Raw genomic sequence first — 22080 nt, forward strand, 5'->3', positions numbered from 1 at the left:
GCAATGAATTACTGTTAAACGTTCTTGATTTGTTCACACTGTAACATACATAAAGGTAATGATTAAGAATAGTAATTTATTTACAAACGAAAACAGATGTCTGTCACTACGTGTTGTTAATTGTGGGGATGCCATATAACAGGGAAGCTCAGACATAAATACAGAGTTCCAGACAGGGAGGATACCCTGGGAAGGTTCGAATCAGAAGTAGAATCCACACTGTCTGTTGTGCCTTACAGCTGAGAGATTTTCGTTAAGTTTTGTTCTAATAATAGGTTTAGCAAACTCGCTCCCATCTCAGGCTTGATTTACATGGTTTTTAAAAGCATTTATCATCATTTATTCTTGCTTAAAAAAAAAACTTGCCACTGAATCCACTCTGACTCGCGCTCATCCCCTGCGTGTCACAGTAGAATTGTGCTCCAGTGTTGTCAATGGCTGTGACCTTTCGGAAGTGAATTGCCAGGTTTCTCTTCTGAGGTGCCTCTGAGTGGACTAAAACCTCCAAGCTTTCAGTTAGCAGCAAAGCACATTAATTGGGCACCACACAAGGGACTCCATTCTATTACAAATTAAATACACCAGGTACCTAGACATATTTTGCTATATTTTCTTTCCTCAAGAGCTTACGGTAAAGAGAAGATTTCCCTTTAATGGTGACTCTTTATAAGGTGAAGAATATAAAGTAAAATAACCACACCTCACTATCAGTAAATAAAAATACCTATCACCTCTTCCAAAAATTTAAAGTACAGAGATGCGGACAGTTTCCTTGATAACGTATGTTGATACGTAAATGTGGTACAAATAATTAATGTGGTACAAATAATTAAATATCATGAGTTATGTGGTTCGAAATTCTGGTTTGGCAACAGTCCTTTTTGGCCAAATGATTTCAGATAAATCGTTGCCAATTTTAAATTAAATGAGTTAATTTTTGACAAAAGAAAATTAACTTGAAAAATTTTAACACTGGGTTCAAACGTTTAGTACAGAAAATATTATTTTTAATTTATACTGCAGGTTGGGGCCTCCAAAACTAAATTTCCTGGACTTCATAGAAGGCACTGAAATGTCTCATGCAAGCCTCACTGTGTGTGATCTTCTCTGAGTGCTACTGAGAATCTGGAATGTGAATGTGCAGTCCTTGGGCAGGCCCGTTCCTGGTATTTCATATTGTGCTTTTGTAGGCAAGAGAGTCTACTTTAGCATAACAAAAATTGCTCAGAATTAGCAGTACCGGGTTTGCCACCGAATAACTATGATTTGAACATGCTTACATAAATTCTCTAAGCTAATAGATGATTAAGAAAAGCTCATATTCCGATGTTTAGTTAAATATTTTCAATAAATGTTAATTACCTTCTCTTAGCACTCATCCCCATAATGGGAATTTATTAGCCTCCAGTGGTTACTGAAGGGAAAAGGGAAGGAGAGAGAGGAAGAAATGAAAATAAGGGCACTTGGCTACCGATTTTCATTTGTGGAGTAAAAAGTCAAATGGTAGGGAAGGGAATATAATGAAAATCAACACCCACCCTCCTACCCAACATCTTATCCTCACCTCGAAGCCACAGAGTCATCATTTTTCAGTGTTTTCAGCCCCCACCTCCTCCATGATTAACTCACTTGTGAAATAGCTACTTACAAATTCAAAGATTAACTTTTGATTTTGTGTTTTGAGAAGTGAGAATATAGTTCATTCCCCAATACAATTATATTCTTATTCTTAGTTTTCCTCAGGTCACATCTGTAATTTAAAAAACACGAACATGTTAGCAACACAAACAAAACACAAAAATCAAAAAACAACCCTCTGTTTCTAGTTCCAGAGAAAGTATCTCTTGTCTCCTCAATTTATATCAGTAGGACATTGGAGTTACCAGGCATCATTCTGCGTCTTCTCGTCCACCTTCCTATCTCTACGGTGATAACTGGTATAATTGATAACATTACGTTAGGTTCTAGAACCATAGTTAAGTCTTCTGTGAATTCTTTATAAGGTGAGTCAAGTTACATATCCAAAGCCTTTACAATATCAAGACTATGTAAATAAGGTTCAATGAAGAGCGAGAATTTGAGCTACATTTACATCGGTACCAATGCATTTTTGTCTGTGTCACTTAGTGGAAGATATTACTAGCATCAATTTTAAATTAAATACATTCTACCATTTCATAGTTTAACTGCCTTTATCATAACTACAAGTTATTACGAGCTGTCAGTCCTTCACTATCCTATCAAATAATGGTCTTTCCCTGACACGCACACCCAGTTTGTCCCTCCCTGAGAGCTATCGGTCTTTAGAAGTGCTGCACAGCTTCTCAGTTTTTCATGATTGGAACCCCTTTGTGAATTTCATGTCTTTATTTTTCTTGATTTTCTCTAGTTTTGCGGTAGCGCTTTCTCATGGGTGGATGGAATGCAAAATCCCTGAGTTCTTGCATATCAAAACTATCTTTTGTCTACCCTATCTGATTGATAGTTGAATAAATATGAAATACTGGATTGAAATTTATTTTTTCTCAGAAATTTTTACTAGTGATTGTTGGGATGCCAAGCTGATTCGTTGCCCTTTGTGGGTAACTTTTTGTTTGTTTTTGTTTGATTGGTGGTTTTATGTCTTCCAAAAAGCTCTTAAGATGTTTTTATATTGAGTATTCTAAAAAGTTCTTTAAAATGTTTTGGTGTGTAAGTGTGTGTGTGATTCATTCATCTGAAAGTTTAAGTTTCCCTCTTTCTCTGAGAACTATATCCTTCTGTAGTTATAGGAATTATTTTCTATATTTTAAAATAATTTTATCTGCTCTAAATTTCTTTGACCTCTCTTTCAGTAATTTCTATGAGTCAGATATTGGACTTCTTAAACTGATCTTCCATGTCACCTCTCCTTTCTTTTATTTGCTCCCGTTCTAGTCTCCCTTCATGTTGTTGCTCTACATTCTGAAAGAATTTTTTGGCTTTAGCTCCACCCATTCTATTACATGTTTTATTTTGTCAAATATGTATGTGTATACATATGTGTGTGTATATATGTATACATATATGTCTTAGTTATCTAGTTCTGCTATAACACAAATACTGCAAGTGTATGGCTTTAACAAACAGCTATTTATTTTTCCAGAGTTTAGAAGGCTAGAAAGCCGACTTCAGGACGCAGGCTCTGTGGGGAAGATCTTGTTTCTTTAGCTTCTCTTTCCTGGTTCCTTGGAGATCTCCGTGTGGCTTGGCATCTATCTTCCCCCAGCTCTGCTTCTCTCACTTGCTTGTTTAATCTCTTTCATGTCTCAGAAGAGATTGACTTAAGACACACCTCACACTAATTCTGTCTCACTAACATAACAAAGAAAACACATTCTCAGATGGGACTATAACCTCGGATATGTTGTTGTCGGTGCTGTGGAGTCGGTTCTGACTCACAGCGACCCTGCGTACAACACAACAAATCACTACCTCATCCTGTGTTATCCTCACAATCATTGCTACGTTTGAGCCCAGAGGCATCACGAGAGGGGTGCAGGGGGGTGCTGACTGCACCAGGTGACACTCTCAGAGGGGGTAACACCAAAATGATGTCTATAAAATTTTTGTGCAGTGTTTCTGGAGAAATTTGTTATTGTTTATAAAAATATCCTTGTAGTTAGTTATAACAAATAAACAAGAAACATTTTTTGTAAACCCAGCTTACGTGTATCAATATACCTATACAGACAAGGCCAAAACTCTATGCTAATTTACTTTTTGAACCTTCTAACATGCTCCAGTCAGAGCTGTCATTATTATCCAATTACCATGACGTTTCGAATGACATGGTTTCGCCTGCACATGGGACAAATACGCACTGTCGTTTTCCTTGCTGCGGTGTTTTTGTAGTTGTTGATATTTCAAATTTTCTGGTGTTTTAGCTACAATGTTGTGGTAATTAGTATTTGTGAACCTATGTCAATAACTTTTTTGAGAATGAAGTAATAATTAAAGGAAAAGAAGGAGAAAAATCAAAAAAGTTTCACTCAGTTACTAATAATGTTGTAACTAAGAATGTTGTAATTCAATGTAGAAAAATTTTACAAAACAATTCTGTTGTTAGAGTTCATATAATCTGGATCCCTGGTGGTGCAGTGGTTAAGAGCTGGGCTGCTAACCAAAAGGTCAGCAGTTCAAAGCCACCAGCTCTCCTTGGAAACCCTATGGAGCTGTGCTCCTCTGTCCTATAGAGTCACTATGAGTCAGAACTGACTCAACGGCACCTAACAACAACAACAACATTCCTATAATCTAAGAAATACTACATTTAATCAGTTTACAACTATATTTATCACATATTATTCTATGATTGAAATTGATGATAACCATTACTAAGGATTCTGTATGGCCTGTTATGAAAGGAGACCCATGGTCGGGGTTGACACTATGAGTTACTACACTGGGTGGTGCCAACCCTAGTGATGCCACTGTTTGAGCTCATTGTTGCAGCCACTGTGTCAGTCCATCTCGTGAGGGTCTTCCTCTTTTCCGACCTTTCTTTACCAAGCATGATGTCCTTCTCTAGGGGCTGGTCCCTCCTGATAACACGTCCAAAGTACATGAGACAAAGTCTCGCCATCCTCGCTTCTAAGGAGCATTCTGGTTGTACTTCTTCCAAGACAGATTTGTTCACTCTTTCGGCAGTCCATGGTATATTCAATATTCTTCACCAACATCATAATTTAAAGGCATTAATTCTTCTTCGGTCTTCCTTATTCATTGTCCAGCTTTCACATGCATATGAGGTGATTGAAGATACCATGGCTTGGGTCAGGCGCACCTTAGTCCTCAAAGTGGCATCTTTGCTTTGTGACACTTGAGAGACGTCTTTTGCAGCAGATTTGCCCAATGCAATGCATTGTTTGATTTCTTGACTGCTGCTTCTATGAGCATTGCTTGTGGATCCAAGTACAATTAAGTAAAACCACAGATACAGGGGTTAGGATTTGCAACATATTTTGGAGGGACACAGTTCAATCCATAACATACATAAATGTATATATACTTATATTCCCCAGAGCTGTTTTTTACTCATTGTTTACTTTACATAGCACCATGCTCTAAATAATAATTGTATTAATAAATTTTTGACACAACCTAAAAACCTTGGATTGAAATTTTGTTTTCATTTATGCAACTTAATTTAAGTGCATATTTATTACACCATTGTAATGTATTACTCTGGTATCCATTCCTGGCTATAAATCTAAGTAGATCAATGAGTACCAAGCACCGTTCTACTTCATAACCAGCTGTTAAATTTAGGACAGCCGTTAACTTCCTTGTCCTAGTTTCCACAGCTATAAAAAATAAAGATAATAATTCTTTCCGTAACCTTCCAGTCTTGATATTGAAATCAAATGTGAAACCTCGTTAAAGGCATTTCATGCTGTATAAATGCAATATATTATTTCTAGAAAAAGTCCAATTAGTAGAACCATGGCAAAATGTGAAGAATAGACAGCAATTGAATTCTTCTGGAAAAGTACTGTAGTCAACAGGCCTTTCGATGGCTGTCAATCCCTTTGGGGGAGGTCTGAGTGATAGTATTCTAGTCGGATCGGAGCTAATTTGTCTGTAATGAAGGATTTGGCAACCAGTGAACTAAGAATGCCATCTGTCTTGGTTTCCTAGTGCTGATGTAATAGAAATACCACAAACGGGTGCCTTTAAAGAAAAGAATTTTATTTTCTCACAGTTTAGGAGGCTAGAAGTCTGAATTCAGGGCAATGGCTGTAGGGGAAGACTGTCCCTCTGTTGTATTTCTGTCGGTTCTGGAGGAATATCCTTGTCTCAGCTTCTGTGGCTCCAGCATTCCTCAGTTTCTTGGTGATCTTTATGTGGCATCCGTCTTTCCCTGTTTATGCTTGCTTGTCTCTGTGTCTGTTTGCTCTGTCTCTCTCTCTCTCTTCCCTCCACACCTACACTCAGAAGTGATTAGGTTTAGGGCATACCTACACTGATATTGTCTTATTAATATAACATTAGATCGCTTTATGGAAGGTCATTACATTACATTACATTACAGTACAGTATAGCACATTACATTATATCCAAAGGTATAAAACCAAACCAAACCATTGGGATCAAGTCAGTTCTGACTCATGGCAACCCCATGAGTGTAGAGTAGAGCTACACTCCATTGAGTTTTCAAGGCTGTGGTCTTTTGGAAGCAGACCTTTTTCCCAAGGCACCTCAGGTAGGTTTGAATTGCCAACCTTTTGGTTACCAGTCCAGTGCCGGTTGGGGTCACCTAGCGACTTCTATCCACAGGACTAGGGGTTAGAATTCAGCACATATATTTGTGTGCACAATTCAAACCATAACACCGTCCTATAAACTATATTTCAAAATTATGTAAACTGCATATGTCCTTTTTTAACAAGGACAGTTCACCCTATGATTTACAAAATAATAATAATAATGGTACCATAATGTCCTCTCTAACAAATTAAGGAAAGTGAAATCTGTCTCACTGAGTAATCTCTACCCTGGGCCGTTATCAGCTGTTGTAGAATGCGTAGTGGCATTTCCTGTAGTTTATTACTCAAGATCTCTGTGATCTGTTTTTAATTGACAGTAAACATTAGACTTGAAGACGTAAAAGTCAAGACGTCTAATAGAGATTTTGTGCTTGTTCTAAAGATGTGTTTTGCTAACATTGTACATCTCTGTTATGATGATCATCTCATTATAATCAAGACTTAATACAATGGAAGTTTACAAGCTTTGAGTGGAGCAGTGCTTGAATTGCTTGTTCTAAATTGGAGTATGCTATTGGTAAATTTCCTTTGAGATTACTGAGTTAGTTTGCTAGAGTGATTAAGACCTTGACTTTGAAGTCTAACTTTCTGGATTCAAAACTTGGCTCTGCCACTTATCTCTCTGATCTCCGGCAAGTTCTTCAGCACTCTTTGCCTCGGTTTCCTAACCTTTTTTAAATGGGAGCAATAGTAATATATACCTCATAGAGTTGTTATAAATATTAAATGTGTTGATGTAAAGTACATAGGGTCGCTGTAAGTCGGAATCGATTTGATGGCAAAGGGTTTGGTTTGTTTCTGCAGTATTAGCTGCTATTATCATTAGCAATTATTAATATCACAGGAGTCTTATCCCTAAAATATTTGATTATAATAAATGCATACCCTTATATTGAAACTTAAGGTAAGGTGTTACATTGTAAGTGTATAGAAGGTCTGACATTTGGATAAATTTAAAAATACTGTTATTCTTAATATAAGTTACTTGAAGTTATAAGTTAAAATGGTAATGTAAGTTCACAGTTGCATTACATATGTATATAGTGAGCATTACATTACTAAACTCAAATTTGCTAACACAGTAAAATATCTTGTACCAACTTGCTCAACAAGATCTTTTCGTTGTTCTTTCAGCAGATATTTATTGAATGAAACTGCGTTTTTGGCTGGATGTTGTTTTTGAAAAAAATGTAAGATGGATAAAACCAAACCCATTGCTGTTGAGTCGATTCCGACTTATAGCGACCCTATAGGACAGAGCAGAACTGCCCCATAGGGGTTTCAAAGAGCGGCAACATTTTGGTTGGCAGCCGAATACTTACACTCTGTGCCACGAGCACTCCAAGATGGATAAAGGAAAAGGGGAATTCAAATTTATTTTTAAATGTTTATCTAAATTAAGAAATGCATTCACATGTTTTAATTTTTAAAAGTATAAGTCCCTATATATAACTTTGAAACTACAGCAAAAACAACCAAAAATATGTGTAAGTATATATGTAGACATATATGTGTATAGGTATCTTGTGTGTATATATAGCTGTACACATATTTATATGTATATGCATCTATGTGACTGTATGCACATATATTCATATCTATAATAAGGCATGTATGGAGCACAGTTACTGATACTGCTTAGACATAACCAGACACCTCGCAGGATTGGATTTCTGGGTTTTAAGGATTAGGACCATAGTCTTGTGGGACATCTTGGTCAGTTGGCATATGGTTCATAGAGTTATGTTCTACATCCTAGTTTGATGAGTAGTATGTACGGTCTTAAAAGCTTGAGAGCAGCCATTTAAGATGCAATCACCAGTATCTACTTTTCCGGAGCAAAAGAGAAAGAAGTAAACCAATGACCCCAGAAAAAACTATTTTACAGGACAAATAGCCTGCACAAACCACGGCCTCATCTACCCTGAGACCAAGAGAACTAGATGGTGCCTGGCTACCACTTCCAGTCATTCTAATCAGGCCCACAATAGATGGATCCTGGTAGAAAGAGAGAGAAATGTGAAACAGCCAATTCCTTAAAAAACAAAAAAACGAACAGACCTACTGGACTAGTTGAGAATGGAGGACTCCCCTATACGATTGCCCTGAGATATTCTTCATACACTGAACTGAAACGAACTCCTGAGGTCACCTTGTAGCTTAGTAACAAATAGGCTCAAAAAGTAATGAATATCACCCATAAATACTGTGCTCCTTTAAAAAATCGCCTATATGAGACCAAACAGTCAACAATTACTTTAAAACAAAGATGAGAATATAAGGGGGCAGGGAAACTAGATTGATGGCAATGAAACAACAGAACGGAAATAATGAGAACGTTCGCGCATTGTGAAGAATGTAACCAATGTCATCGAACAACTTGTGTAAAAATAGTTGAATAGGAACCTAAACTACTGTATAAACCTTCACCAACAACATAATAAAATATTATTTTAAAAAAGTTTACGTGTATACGCAGTGAAAAGTTTCCTACCACTGTATTTCCCACTACCCAGTTCCTGTTAAAGAGGTGATGATGTTTCAGTCTCTTATGTATATTTCCAGAAATATTTGAGATGTATATAAGTAAATGAATTTTTTCTCCCTTTTTATACAAATGGAAGCATAGCAAACAAACTTTTCTGCTTCTTGCTGATTTTCACCGAAAGCTGTATTTTGAATATAGCTCTATATGAGTTGGTACTGAGTCTCTTCAATTCATTAATTATTCATATAGCTCATTTGGGTGGATATATCTAATTAATACCACCAGACCACTGCTGATGGACAGTTTGGTTGTTAACAAACTTTCTATTACAGAAAAATTGTCATTTTCCTAAGTGCATTTGCTAGATGAAATGGTAGATACATTTGTAACTAATTTGCAAAGGATTTTATTGTTTTGGATTTATTTTGAATATTGATACATTTATATAGCATACAATTTAAAAAAGAAACAAAAAACGGATGGTAAAAATAAGACTCCTACACTCCACTTTTCCCCAGATGTGATGTTCCCCTAAAGGTAATTAATTAGTCTGATCAGTTTTGTATTTATCCTTCCAGAAAGATACCAAAACCAAAACCAAACGTGTTGCCATTGAGTTGACTCTAATTCATGGTGATTCCATGTGTTACAGAGTAGACTGAGCTCCATATGGTTTTCTTGGCTGTAATCTTTTCTTAGGGAATCAGATCACCAGGCATTTCTTCCTTGGTACAGCTGGATGGGTTCAAACTGCCAATCTCTCAGTTAGCAGCCGAGTGCCCACCATTTGCCGCCGCCTTCCAACGGACCTTCCAGAGAGATGACTGTTCCATATATGTTGTTGTTGTGTGCTTTACAGTCCTTTCCAACTCTTAGCACCTCATGTGACAGAGTAGGATTGCCCCATAGGGTTTCCAAGCTGTAGTTTTTACAGGAGCAATTCGCCAGGTCTTTTCTCCTGTGGAGCTGCTGATAGGTTCAAACTGCCGACTTTTCAGTTAGCAGCTGAGGGCTTAATCATTGCACCACCAGGGTCCCTTGGTGTGTGTATGAGCATGTGTATATATGTGTAGAATTCTTCTTGCTCTGGGAGATCTTTGTTTTCTTCTGCAGAGTAGTATATGGGTTCGTTTACACAGAGAATCCAGACTAGTTGGTAAATATTCATATTTGGAGCACACTATTTATTGCCTCATCACTCATCTTCAGCCACTATGAATCTTATTTGTAAAAGTGATGTTTTCTCTGCACTCACTATAGCTTGTTGTTTTCCCTGGATGAAAAGACAGCAGCATACTCTGTCCATTTCTCTGTGACTGTCCAAGGAATCTTCAAACCTGCTACCCTCTGCCTCTACCCTTGGTACGCAACCGCCATTCAGGGATTTTCTTTTACCATCTTCCTAGGAATTCCGTGTACCTCTCCCTGAAATCTCTCATTTCCTGTGACTTAGCCCCCACTCTTTCTTGGATTTGTCTCTGGTGTATCACATCTTCCAGTAGCTTCCTGGGAGAAGGTTATGTGAGTGGTTAATTTTTTTGGATTTCATATGTTTAAAATTTTCTTTAGCTTACTCTCCCATCTGATTTTTCTGGGTATAGAATTTTCAGTGGCTATTACAAGTAATTTCTGCATTGTCTTTCTGCCTTTCAAGCTTGCTGTTGAAAAATCTGAAGGTATTCCGATTCTCTATTTTTGTATACAACAATATGTGTAACCCTCCTCCATGGAAAATTGTAGGCTCTTCTTTTATGTCTCTACTGTTCTTAAATGTCCAATAAGTTGCTAGTGTGGGTCATCCATTTACTGAGTATTAGGAGGACCCTTGTACATTGGAATATTATTTACTTTTAGGGTTTGGATATTGTCTTGAATTATATTATATCACAGTATATTATATCATGGTATATTATATTGTGTAATATGTATTATAATAAAATATATAATATTGAATACAGTTTTATATTAAATATAATGTTATACTATGATAGCATTGGGCAAATTATTATTTTTAACAAAATGAACAAGAAGAGCATTAGTGAGGAAAATTTGTCAGTTGAGGAAATTGTACATTTGCAGCATGCTCAGAAGTTAGGTCTGGAGTAACATGGTCCATTAAACAATGTAAGTAAGTGTTTTTTATATTTTCAAAGTATTTTGAGAGTAAATTACACAGTTTGGTGTACCATGTGTTAACACTCAAACCTGTTGCCATTGAGTTGATTGACTCATGGTAATCCTATTTGTGTCAGAGTTAGCGTTTTCAATGGCTGTGACCTTTTGGAAGTAGACTTCCAGGTCTTTTTTCCATGGCACCTCTGAGTGGATTCAAACCTGCAGCTTTTTGGTTAGTAGCCAAGCACTTAACCATTTGTACCACCCAGGGAGTCCTATATTAACACTATGCTTTGTTAAATTATGCACTTATCGGACCCTTGTGGCATACCAGTTAAGTGTTTATCTGCTAACCAAAAAGACAACAGTTCGAATCCACCAGCTGCCCCTTGGAAACCCTATGGGCAGTTCTGTTCTGCCCTATAGGTTGCTATGAGTCAGAATCGACTCAATAGCAATGGGTTTTTTGGTGTATATATATATATATGTATATATATGTACACACATGCATATATATGCACACACAGCTACCTTTATTGTGCAGAATATTTTAAACAATTCTTTTTAAAAAAGAGGAAGGTAATTTAGTCTTTAAATGTCAAAGTTTGCAAAGCTTTACCTTTTTATAACAGAAATATGATGTATTTTCCTAAATATTTTGCATCCTTTCCTAATATCAAATAATATAGAGCTTCCTTTTCTGTCTTTTACAAATATATAAAAGTCTATATTTGTGGTTGAACATTCATATAGATATTGAATACCTGAACGTGGAATTCTAAATCACAGCATACTCTAGTAGGTATGGCCAATAATACATTTATGAGTAATCATCTTGGATTTTTAATGCTCAGTTTGTCCACATGGATCACCACATTTCTACAACAGAAGTATTCAGTACAAAAATACTATCACTTAATACATATGATGTTAAAAATAAGGATCTTGAACCAAGTGTCATATTTCAGTTAGGAGTGAAAGTAGAATTCTAATAATATTTCTTGAGTAAATAAAAGGTTATCATTATATTACATGTCGTTATGTTTGACGCACCCTATTTTAAGTTTCAGAAAGTTGAAACACCATTACTTAATGGTATCAATTTTTTTTCTTTTAGCTGTTGTTACCTTTCAGTTTACTGGAATAATTTGAGAAATAGGGTTGACATCTTGCTAAGTTATTATTCAAAATGCGTGTTGTTCCTCTTTGTTTTTAGCATGTAGTGACCTGGAGTTCAGGGAAGTGGCAAACAGATTGCGGGACTGGTTCAAAGCCCTTCATGAGAGTGGACGCCAGATCAAGAAGACAAAGGCGTTGCTGAGACCTGAGAGAAGCAGTAAGATTTCTCTATTTCGTACGTGGTTTGTCTTCATGTGAGATTGTATTTCCACTGAGTCACTCAAATCGAAACAAATACTTCAAAGTTTATCCTTTACTTATAAGCTTAACAAAAATCAGAATATTGTTAATTCTTCACAGCACACCCAGAATATTTTGAAGGAAATAAAGCATTTGAAACAACTGGGATTGCTAAAAAAAAGAATGTTTCCTCAGAGACAGCATTTAACTTCTAGTTGAATCGAAATAGTTGGAATATTTCTCAGTATTTTAATGGTAAAGGGTAGAACAATACAGGAAATAAAGTTAAGAATTTTGAAGTACTTAGATTTTTAGAGAACCCTATTGAGTTCAAAATTTTAGCCTTTTCGTAATTGCTTTGAAGACATAATCTCACTCGACCCAGCCATATCTGTATGAGATGGATGAGCAGTTACGGATATTTTCGATAGCACACTGCAAATCAAATTCAGAAAACACAGATGAAAAAATGAGTCGTATGATTCTTTTATAATTATTTCATCATTTGTATAATTCTCCAAACTTTTTTTCCTAACTCTTTAGAAATAGAAATACAAATTGAAATAGAGCACTTGATATGAATGGTCTTAACGAATTTTTCATCTTATTTTAATTTGTAGAAAAATAAGTTGAATGTTGAAATATGGGCTAAATTTTAGGAAGCTTTTGAAGATTGAAGGGGTTGCTCTAAAATGCAAGAAGAGGGATTGGGGCAGCAATTACGAGCTGTATCTCATAACTGACAAGGTTCGTTCCAGTTACAGCAACCTTCCTTGCTCCTGGTGATGTGATCCGTCCACTCCCTTGTAATCCTCAAAGAGCACTTGATAAGGAAGTCACATCGTAAAGTGACACTGTCTCCATAATCCCTATTTCCTAAAATGCCTTCCTTTCTTCTCCTGAAGGAGTTTTCTATAATCACAATTTTTTTCCTATCGTGAATTTTATTTATGTTCTTAAATCCTTTAATACAAGGAGAAATTAAGCCATCACCTTTAGGCATAGTCATTGTCTTGGAAAGTGTACTGTCTGTGCATAGGTGTTGTTTCTTAATTAATTTTGGAAAGGAATGATGTCATATTTTCCTTACTCTGTGGGACTGTTTCTCACGTTTCTCTTCAGAATTGTTGACTTAATATTTGGCAGGTTTTCTTTATTTTATATAATCTTATTTAACAGGAACAGTAAGTATATTTGCCACTGGGTTCATGAAGGAAAAATATCTGGGTGAGGACAGGGCTTCTTCTAGGCTCTTACATTTTGATTTGTTTTGTGGTACCGGTTTGTTTATTTAATTTATATTCACCCCCTGTCCTACTAGTGCCCATTTCTGAGCATTTTTATTGCTTGCTCTCAAATTTCTGGTCTGAGCTTGAGCACAGGCTAACCGTTTGGAGATGAACAACAGGAAAGCTTGTAGAACGCTCGGCACGGTGCCTGGCTAACTGTACACATTCATGAAACATTATTTCTCTTTCCAACTTTTTTTTTTTTTTTTGCAATGAATGCCATGAGACTCTCTTAAGTAAGAGAGTGGGTTAATTCCAACAAGATCCTTGGCAGTTGAGTATCTTTGGAGAGCAAAGGAAAAACAGGCCACAGAATTGTTTATGGTGCTTGGAGGATTCAGAGGCCAAGAGGAGTAAATTCCCAGAAGGAAGTTATTCATGAAAAGAGATAAGACAAATGACTAGAATAGAAATGACTGGCTTAGTCAAATCTTCTGATATTTTCACCCGCTGAAGGAGTCCTTCCCTGACTTCATCATATTTAATTTATAAACAACCCTCTAGCATCATACTGTCTCTGTTCTCTTCTTTATTTTTCCTCCATAGTATTTATCACTATCTAACGTACCATGGTTACGAGCTCGGCTGCTAACCACAAACGTTGGCAGTTCAAATCCACTAGGCGCTGTTTGGAAACCCTATGGGGCAGTTCTCCTCTGCCCTAAAGGGTCGATATGAGTCAGAATCGACTCGATGGCACCAGGTTTGGTTTTGGTTTGTAACATACTATATACTCTACTTATTTATTTAATTTGTTTTCTCTCCCCACTAGACCACTGCAAACTCAGCAAAAGCAGAAATCATTATTTACCACTGTATCCCCAGAGCCTAGAGTAGAATTTTGATGCATAATATTCACTAAATAAAAATGAGTGAAATAAATTAATGAAGCAAAGAAGCAATATGTTATGACTGTAAAATACTCCATTGTGTGGAGTAATTTACTCAGTTATTCCCCTAGGAATTATAATTTACTGTTTCCATTTTTTTCTCCATGAAAAACAATGCTATAGTCAATTTTGTATGATTTCGTTTCTATGAGAAATATTCCAAGCAATGTAATTTTTCAAAATACACATGCATTTTACATTATAAATGTTAACATATGTTGCTTTGCAAAAAGCATAGGACATTTCAAATTTCCACCAACAAGGCACCAGAGTGAATTTTTATCTGCCTCAGTGCCAGCATAAAGTATTACCATTATATTTATTTTTTCCATTCTCTTATATATCCTTGTTAATTTTACTTGCATTTATTTTTTTTCTAGTGAGTTTGAACATATATTATTGCGGGAAAAAACTTTTTTATGGCTAAAAACAAAACCATATCTAGTTCTCTGTTTAATCCTGGAAAAGGCACATTGATGGCTGGCCTGCAAATTACATTTAATGAGGTTGGCATCCTTGATAATTTTTGCTTTATGTCTTAGCTCTTCTGTTTTTGAGAATATACAGATGTATATTTTTTATGCATTATTAAATTATGCATCTTATCATTTTATTAGGGAGCTCTGGTGGCACAGCGGTTAAGTGCTCTGCTCCTAACTAAAAGGTTGGTGGTTTGAACCCACCAGCCACTCCCTGGGAGAAAGATGTGGCAGTCAGCTTCTGTAAAGATTACAGCCTCGGGAACCCCATGGGGAACTTCTCCTCTGTCCAATAGGGTGGCTGTGAGTCGGAATTGATTCCCACTGCAAAGGGTTTTGTTTTGTTAATAGTAACTTACCACTCCTACTTTCAATTTTATTACATTTTCGTGATACCCTTACTCACATTTTATTTTCAGTCTTTCTTGATCACTTCAGCTTAAGTGTCTTTCTTGTAAATATCCACAGTTAGGTTTGGATTTTTATTTCAAGATGACAGTCTGAGGTATTTAGTGATATAATTCAATTCAGCCCATTCACATCTAACGCACTGACAGATACACTGGATTTTAATCAATCAGTATTGTTTTGTATATTGTTTTATATTGTTATATTTTATATTGTTATTTCTTTTTTCTTTACTTTTTATGTCTCAATTATGTTGCTTTTCATTCCATTTGAATTATGTGTTATACTCTACTTTTGTGTTTTATTTATTACCTTTCTTTGTGTACACAATCTGACACAGTTCTTTTACTATTATTGGAAAAGAAGATGTCTAGTGGTTCTTCTGTGGGGACACTCTTTTTCACTAACCAACTTATTCTTATCCCCCAGAACACTCACCTCCAACACAATAAAATGAGGTCTGATAAGTTATTCACTCTCTAACTTTTTACCTTTCCCTCCACTCTACTTAAATGATGTTTTTGGAAAAAAAATTTTTGTTCTCTTCTTCTCCAAATGCTTTGGCTGAACTAATTTAGTGACTCTGGAATTTCCCTTCCAAAATGTCTCTTTTTCCAAAGTTATCTGTTACTTATATATCACTTCCTCAAGTAACCTAACCTTATCTATTTAGATTTAATTATGAAAATTACATGTTAAATTGAATTATTTATATAATATGTACTTTATACATAAGGAGCCCTGGTGGCACCATGGTTAAAGTCCTCGGCTGCTCACCACAAGGTCTGCGGTTGGAACTCACCCATTGCTCCGTGGGAGAAAGATGTGGCAGTCTGTTTCCGTAAAGATTTACAGCCTTGGAAACCCTATGGGGCAGTTCTACTCTGTCCTATAGGTTCACTATGAGTTGAAATGGATTTGATGGCAGTGGGTTTGATTTGGTTTAATTTATATATACATGTTGTTAGTTCCTGTTGAGTAAACGCCAAATCACGGTGATCTATCAAGTCTTATGTATAATATACATAATTGATATATAGTGTGTATATATTTATTAGTAACCATTGTTCCCTCTCATTTGCATTGTCTGCCATAGAATATCTCTATTTTTATTTCATTTAATATTTAGTTAATCTTTTCTCAGGTATTTAATTTTTAAATAGTTTATCAGTAAGGAATATTCTTTTATTTTTCTTTTTCCTTTTGTGCTTTGAAAAATGCATTTTTTCTTCCAGGATATTAGTGAGTACACCCCATAGCGCTCTCGCCGTCCAACGTGTGAGATTCCCTAACAAGGAGTCACTAAAACTCTGGATCTAAATACAGCGAAACCTGTTGGAGCTGGAACTCGATGGGACTGCCTTGTTTTTCTGGGTCTTGAAAGTTTTCCGCCTTTGACAGGGTGTGGTCTTACCACTTTTCTATCTCTCCTTTTAGTGGAAAATACTTGAATTTTCCTTCTGACAGGTTTCTGCCTCACACAGGTTCCAAGTTTCACAAGTTTTACTGTATAAACGATCAGACTGTTAAGAAACAATATGAGGCTCTGTTGTAAGCCTTTTATTTGATTCACTGTCTTTTTTTTTATGATTTTGGCTATATTTTGGTATATTTCTTGTCCTTGATTGTCCAAGACACTAATTTGTCAACAGTGGCAAACTATTTCTGCAGTTCATCCATAGGATTTAGTTAGGAATTATGTTTTTCAGCTCCAAAAATTATTTCTACATACTTTTTATGTGTGTGCTCTTAAATGTTCAAGTGTGTGTGTGTGTATCTTAAATGCAATTTGTAGACTGTCTACCCCTTCTTCTTAATTTCATTCAGCCTATAACTGATTTTTTTCTTCCTCTCTCTGACTACTGGGTCTCTCTAGATAATGTGGTAGTTTTTCCTTGTCTCCTTATTGGGGCTCCGGTCTATTTGATGACATCCCTTCGTTGTAATATTCCATATTTGATGGAAAGCTGTCTCTTTGCCTTGGCCTTGCCTGAAAGCACCACTTCCCTGCTGAGCTTTGGATGTGGCATTCTCATTCCTGGGCCTCTCAGTCTGCCCTTCATGAATTCTTGGACTCATGGACAGTAGGGCCAACTACAGCGTTAAGGATTGAATTGGGTCTCCCCAGAATGCGTGTCGTAAATCCTAACCCCTAAACTCGTGGATGTAATCCTATTTGGGAATAGGGTTTTCCTTGTTATGTTAGTGAGTCGGTACAAGTGCAAGGTGTGTTGGAAGTCAATTACTTCTGAGATATAAAAAGAGCAAATTAGACACAGAAGAAAGCAAGCGCAGATGGGGGAAGATAGACGCCATACCATGTGAAGATTGCCAAGGGACCAAGAGCAGAAGCTGAAAAGGGACAAGGACCTTCCTCCGGAGCCTACAGAGAGAGCAAGACCTCCCGTAGAGCCTGTGCCTTGGATTCACACTTCCAACCCCGTAAACCTTGAGAAAATAAATTTCTGTTCATTAAAGCCACCTACTTGTGGCGTTTCTGTTACTTGTGGCACTAAGAAACTAAGACAAACAGGTAGTAGATATTGACGTTTCTCCTTGAGTCAGGCTGCTCTCAGGGTTTGTCACTTCCCGTTTTCCACCCCTGGTCCCCATGCTGGTCTCCAGCACTCACTTAGTCCATAGTGAGAGACCACTCTGTACCAGTCCACACCCATTGGTCTGCAAGCTCTAACACCCATCTGGCGGAAGAGAGAGGGACAATAGATTGGAGTTGATCATGGACAAAATGTTGCTACATTTTAGGTAGGCAAAATACATTCTTATAGTTAATCAAGCAACGTTAAATTTAGTGTAGAAAAAGTGATGTATAGCTAAAAAAAAACAACATAGAGTATCATGTTTGTTTTATTTAAATATCAAAATAGAAATGATAGGGGAAAAATATGTAAGAGAGGGAAAAAAGGTGTATGTTTTTCTGGTTGTGTAAATATGGATGCTTAAATGCCAATATCTATTGTTTAATTTTTACTATTGTTTAATATTGCCTTTGAACAAGTCTTTGTCTTTTGATGGAACTATTTAGCCAATGTCAGTTGAATGATTAATGTGAGTTTTATAACAGTGGTGAACTTTTACTTTACTATCTGGAAATAGAGTTTGATTTATATAATATTAGAATATTTGCTAATAGAATATGTAGTTAATCAAAAAATAATTCTCAAACTTATACCTGTTTTTCCTAACCTTATGGACTAATATAAAGTGAACTGACTTCATGGATGACTTCAAGAGGTGAACCTGAGCTGCCTCTGAACTGGTTAGGGTACAGGGGAGTGGAGAAAGCATATTAGCACAAGTCTTCTTTGTAAATCCTTTATAGCCTTAAATAATCTAAAAAATTAAGCACTCCAAGTCATTTCATACGAAGGCTTAGATTTGTGCTATTTCTTGTTGGAACAAAGAGAGCAATAAATGTCCATGAGTACTGGTCTTAAAGAATGTCTAGCTCAATTGGCATAACACAGTTTATGAAGACAATGTTCTATATTCTACCTTGATGAGTAGTGTCTGGGGTCTTAAAAGCCTGTGGGTGGCCATCTAAGATAGTCCACTGGTCTCACCCCTTCCAGAGCAAGGGAGAATGAAGAAAACAAGATAGGAGGAAAAGATTAGTCCAAAGGACTAATGGACCACAACTACCACAGCCTCCACCAGACTGAGTCCAGTACAACTAGATGATGCCCAGCTGCCACCAATGACTGCTCTGACAGGGATCACAATACAGGGTCCCGAACATAGCTGGAGAAAAATGTAGAACAAAATTCTAACTCACAAAAAAAGACCACACTTACTGGTCTGACAGAGACTAAAGAAACCCCCAGAGAATGGCCCCCAGACACTCTTAGCTCAGTAATGAAGTCACTCCTGAGGTTCACTGTTCAGCCAAAGATTAGACAGGCCCATAAAACAAAATGAGACTAAAGGGGCACACCAGTCCAGGGACAAGGACTAGAAGGCAGGAGGGGACAGGAAAGCTGGTAATAGGGAACCCAAGGTCAAGAAGGGAGAGTATTGACATGTCATGGGGTTGTTAACCAATGTCATAAAACAATATGTGTACTAACTGTTTAATGAGAAGCTAGTTTGTTAGGTAAAAGCTTCATCTAAAGTACAATTAAAAAAAAAAAAAGCATAAAAAAAAGTCCATGAGTACAATCCAACAAAAGCTGGTTCTAAATATTGGGCAAAATACGGACTACTGCCTTGTCAAACATGGTAGGGCATAAATACATATGTGTGACTGAGCCATATGAAATTATCCATTTTGGAACTATAAACAGAGTTGTATCTTAAGGGTCAACCTATTAAAATCTTCTAAAAATTCACTAATCTACTTTTTATATGTATGTTAGTTTGTGATACTTTAATAGTCTATTTTTCTTTCCCTGAGTAACACATACTTTTTAATCTATTAGTTTAATTTTTCTGCAGCTTTATAATGATTAAAAATATAAATCCAGTTATAACATCCATTGTTTTCCTTTACTATCATAACAGAACTATTTAGGCTCTAATTCTGTTATTATACCATGAAATTACATACTTGAGGCTTTTTTTTTCCAATAAATATATGTTGTGCTTATCATAACCTATATGCCTTGATTTTTTTCATTATTTAAATATACACTAATAATTAAAAAACAGAAATACTATACCCAGATTTTTTATTATTGTTGTTTTTTAAATATATTTTAACCTAGTGTGTGTGTTTGTGTGCTGCATCCTTCCTTGAAAGAGATGTATTAATTTTCCTTCTGTCAGTTTGGAAAGTATCCAGGACATCAGAACCGTATGCAAAATTCTCGTATTAACAATCTGATTCAGATTAAGGTACTGTCTTATTTTTGCGTTTCCTACAAACTAAATGCTCTCCTCAGTCAGAGAAAATGATAGAATTCCGTAAACCCTCAGGGTAAATGAATACATTCTAATTTCTTTCCAGGACACTGCTCACTTTATGTCATGCTGTCTTCACATTGAGAGGAAGATTGCATTTGGAATCTGATGGCTTAGAAACAATGAATGCCCCATTGTAATGTAATTAGGAGGCTTCTAGGTATGGCAGGGAACTTCTTTTTTGGAAAACAAAGTTTTGCAAAGTTGGTATATAAGTTTTCTGTTCTTCTTTCAAGTAATAAAATGAAAGATTTAGATAATTGCTTATTTTGTTTCTTCTAATTATTGAGACATCTGGGACTTTCTTTTTTATTGGAAAGACACTATAACTTAGACATTATAACTCCTATAACAAAATTTAATTATACACATTAATTGTAGTAAGATATTATCTTAATATTTGAATGTTGTAATTTTGTAGAAAGCTTATTTTGTATTTAGCTGAACTTTTGTAATCCTATGCAGATTAAAATCAGAATTATCAATAAAAGAACTATATGAATGATATATTGTAATGCAATTTTTTGTTGCATTATTACGTTCTGGCACATTACCCAATTGGACCTGCTAGACACAATACTTTTGGATAGCTCCTAGTCTTTAAACCAAAAACCAAATCCGTTGTTGTTGAGTCGATTCCGACTCATAGCAACCCTGTAGCGACCCTATAGGACAGAGTAGAACTGCCGCATAAGGTTTCCAGAGAGCAGCTGGTAGATTTGAACTGCCAACATTTTGGTTAGCAGCGGAGCTCTTAACCACTGCATCAGTAGGGCTCCTCCTAATCTTTAGGGACTATATTTATTCCAAGTAGAGGGAATTACTATTAGCATGGGTAATTTCTGAATAGTAATAGTAATATATTAGTTTAATATTATATTAAAAGTATATTATTTATAAAATAATGTTATTGAATTCTTATTGTTATTGCTTCTCATTAGGTGAATGAAACAGTCATATTTTCTACATTTTGTGTTTTCAGCACAATGAATACTTTAATTTCAAAATATAACCATGTAGGGCATTGAGAGCTCGTTTAACCAGTAACCTGAACTGTTAGAACCTAGGAAAAAATGAAATAATAACTCTCAACAGACAACAATAAAGAAGTTAGAAAAAAATATATATTAACACACACAAAATACAGAAAGTTTTACATTTTCCAAAGAGTGTAACTGAGATCTGTGTGTGTGTGTGTGTATATATATATATGTATACATATACAGTCAGTTATAACCAAAGCATTTGGATCCACAGTCAACACCCATGGAAGCAACAGTCAAGAAATCAAAAAACGCCTTGCATTGGGCAAATCTTCTGCAAAATACCTCTTTAAAGTGTTGAAAGGCAAAGATGTCACCTTGAAGACTAAGGTGCCCCTGACCCAAGCCATGGTGTTTTCAATTACCTCATATGCATGCGAAAGCTGGACAATGAATAAGGACCACCGAAGAACAATGGACTCCTTTTAACTGTGGTGTTGGTGAAGAATATTGACTATACCATGAACTGCCAAAAGAACGAACAAATCTCTCTTGGAAGAAGTACAACCAGAATGTTCCTTAGAAGTGAGGATGGCGAGATTACATCTCACATACCTTGGACATGTTATCAGGAAAATCAATCCCTGGAGAAGGACATCATGTGGTAAAGTAGAGGGTCAGAAAAAGAGCAAGTCCCTCAACGAGATGGATTAACACAGTAGCTGCAACAATGGGCTCAAGCATAAAGACGATTGTGAGGATGTGGCAGGACCAGGCAGTGTTTTCTTCTGTTGTTCATGCGGTCGCTGTGAGTCAGAGCTGACCCGACGGCACCTAACAACAACAGCAGCCATAAGCATTATTC

The 22080-nt window shown here is 36.2% G+C and overlaps 1 protein-coding gene across 7 annotated transcripts in view; it reads left to right on the forward strand.

Moving 5' to 3' along the window:
- Positions 1–22080, forward strand: part of SPOCK3 (SPARC (osteonectin), cwcv and kazal like domains proteoglycan 3) — a 529200-nt gene that overhangs the window by 469055 nt on the left and 38065 nt on the right. For 6 of the 7 annotated variants that reach the window (XM_004390070.1, XM_004390071.1, XM_004390073.1 and 3 more), the window contains one exon: positions 12107–12226. The exons of the other annotated variant lie outside the window; for it this stretch is intronic. In XM_004390070.1, the coding sequence (XP_004390127.1) occupies positions 12107–12226 (120 nt within the window). The remainder of the gene's footprint in view (positions 1–12106; positions 12227–22080) is intronic. 7 annotated transcript variants of the gene reach the window in all.

Source organism: Trichechus manatus, unplaced genomic scaffold (genome assembly GCF_000243295.1).
Source record: "Trichechus manatus latirostris isolate Lorelei unplaced genomic scaffold, TriManLat1.0 scaffold00281, whole genome shotgun sequence".
NCBI lineage: Eukaryota > Metazoa > Chordata > Mammalia > Sirenia > Trichechidae > Trichechus > Trichechus manatus.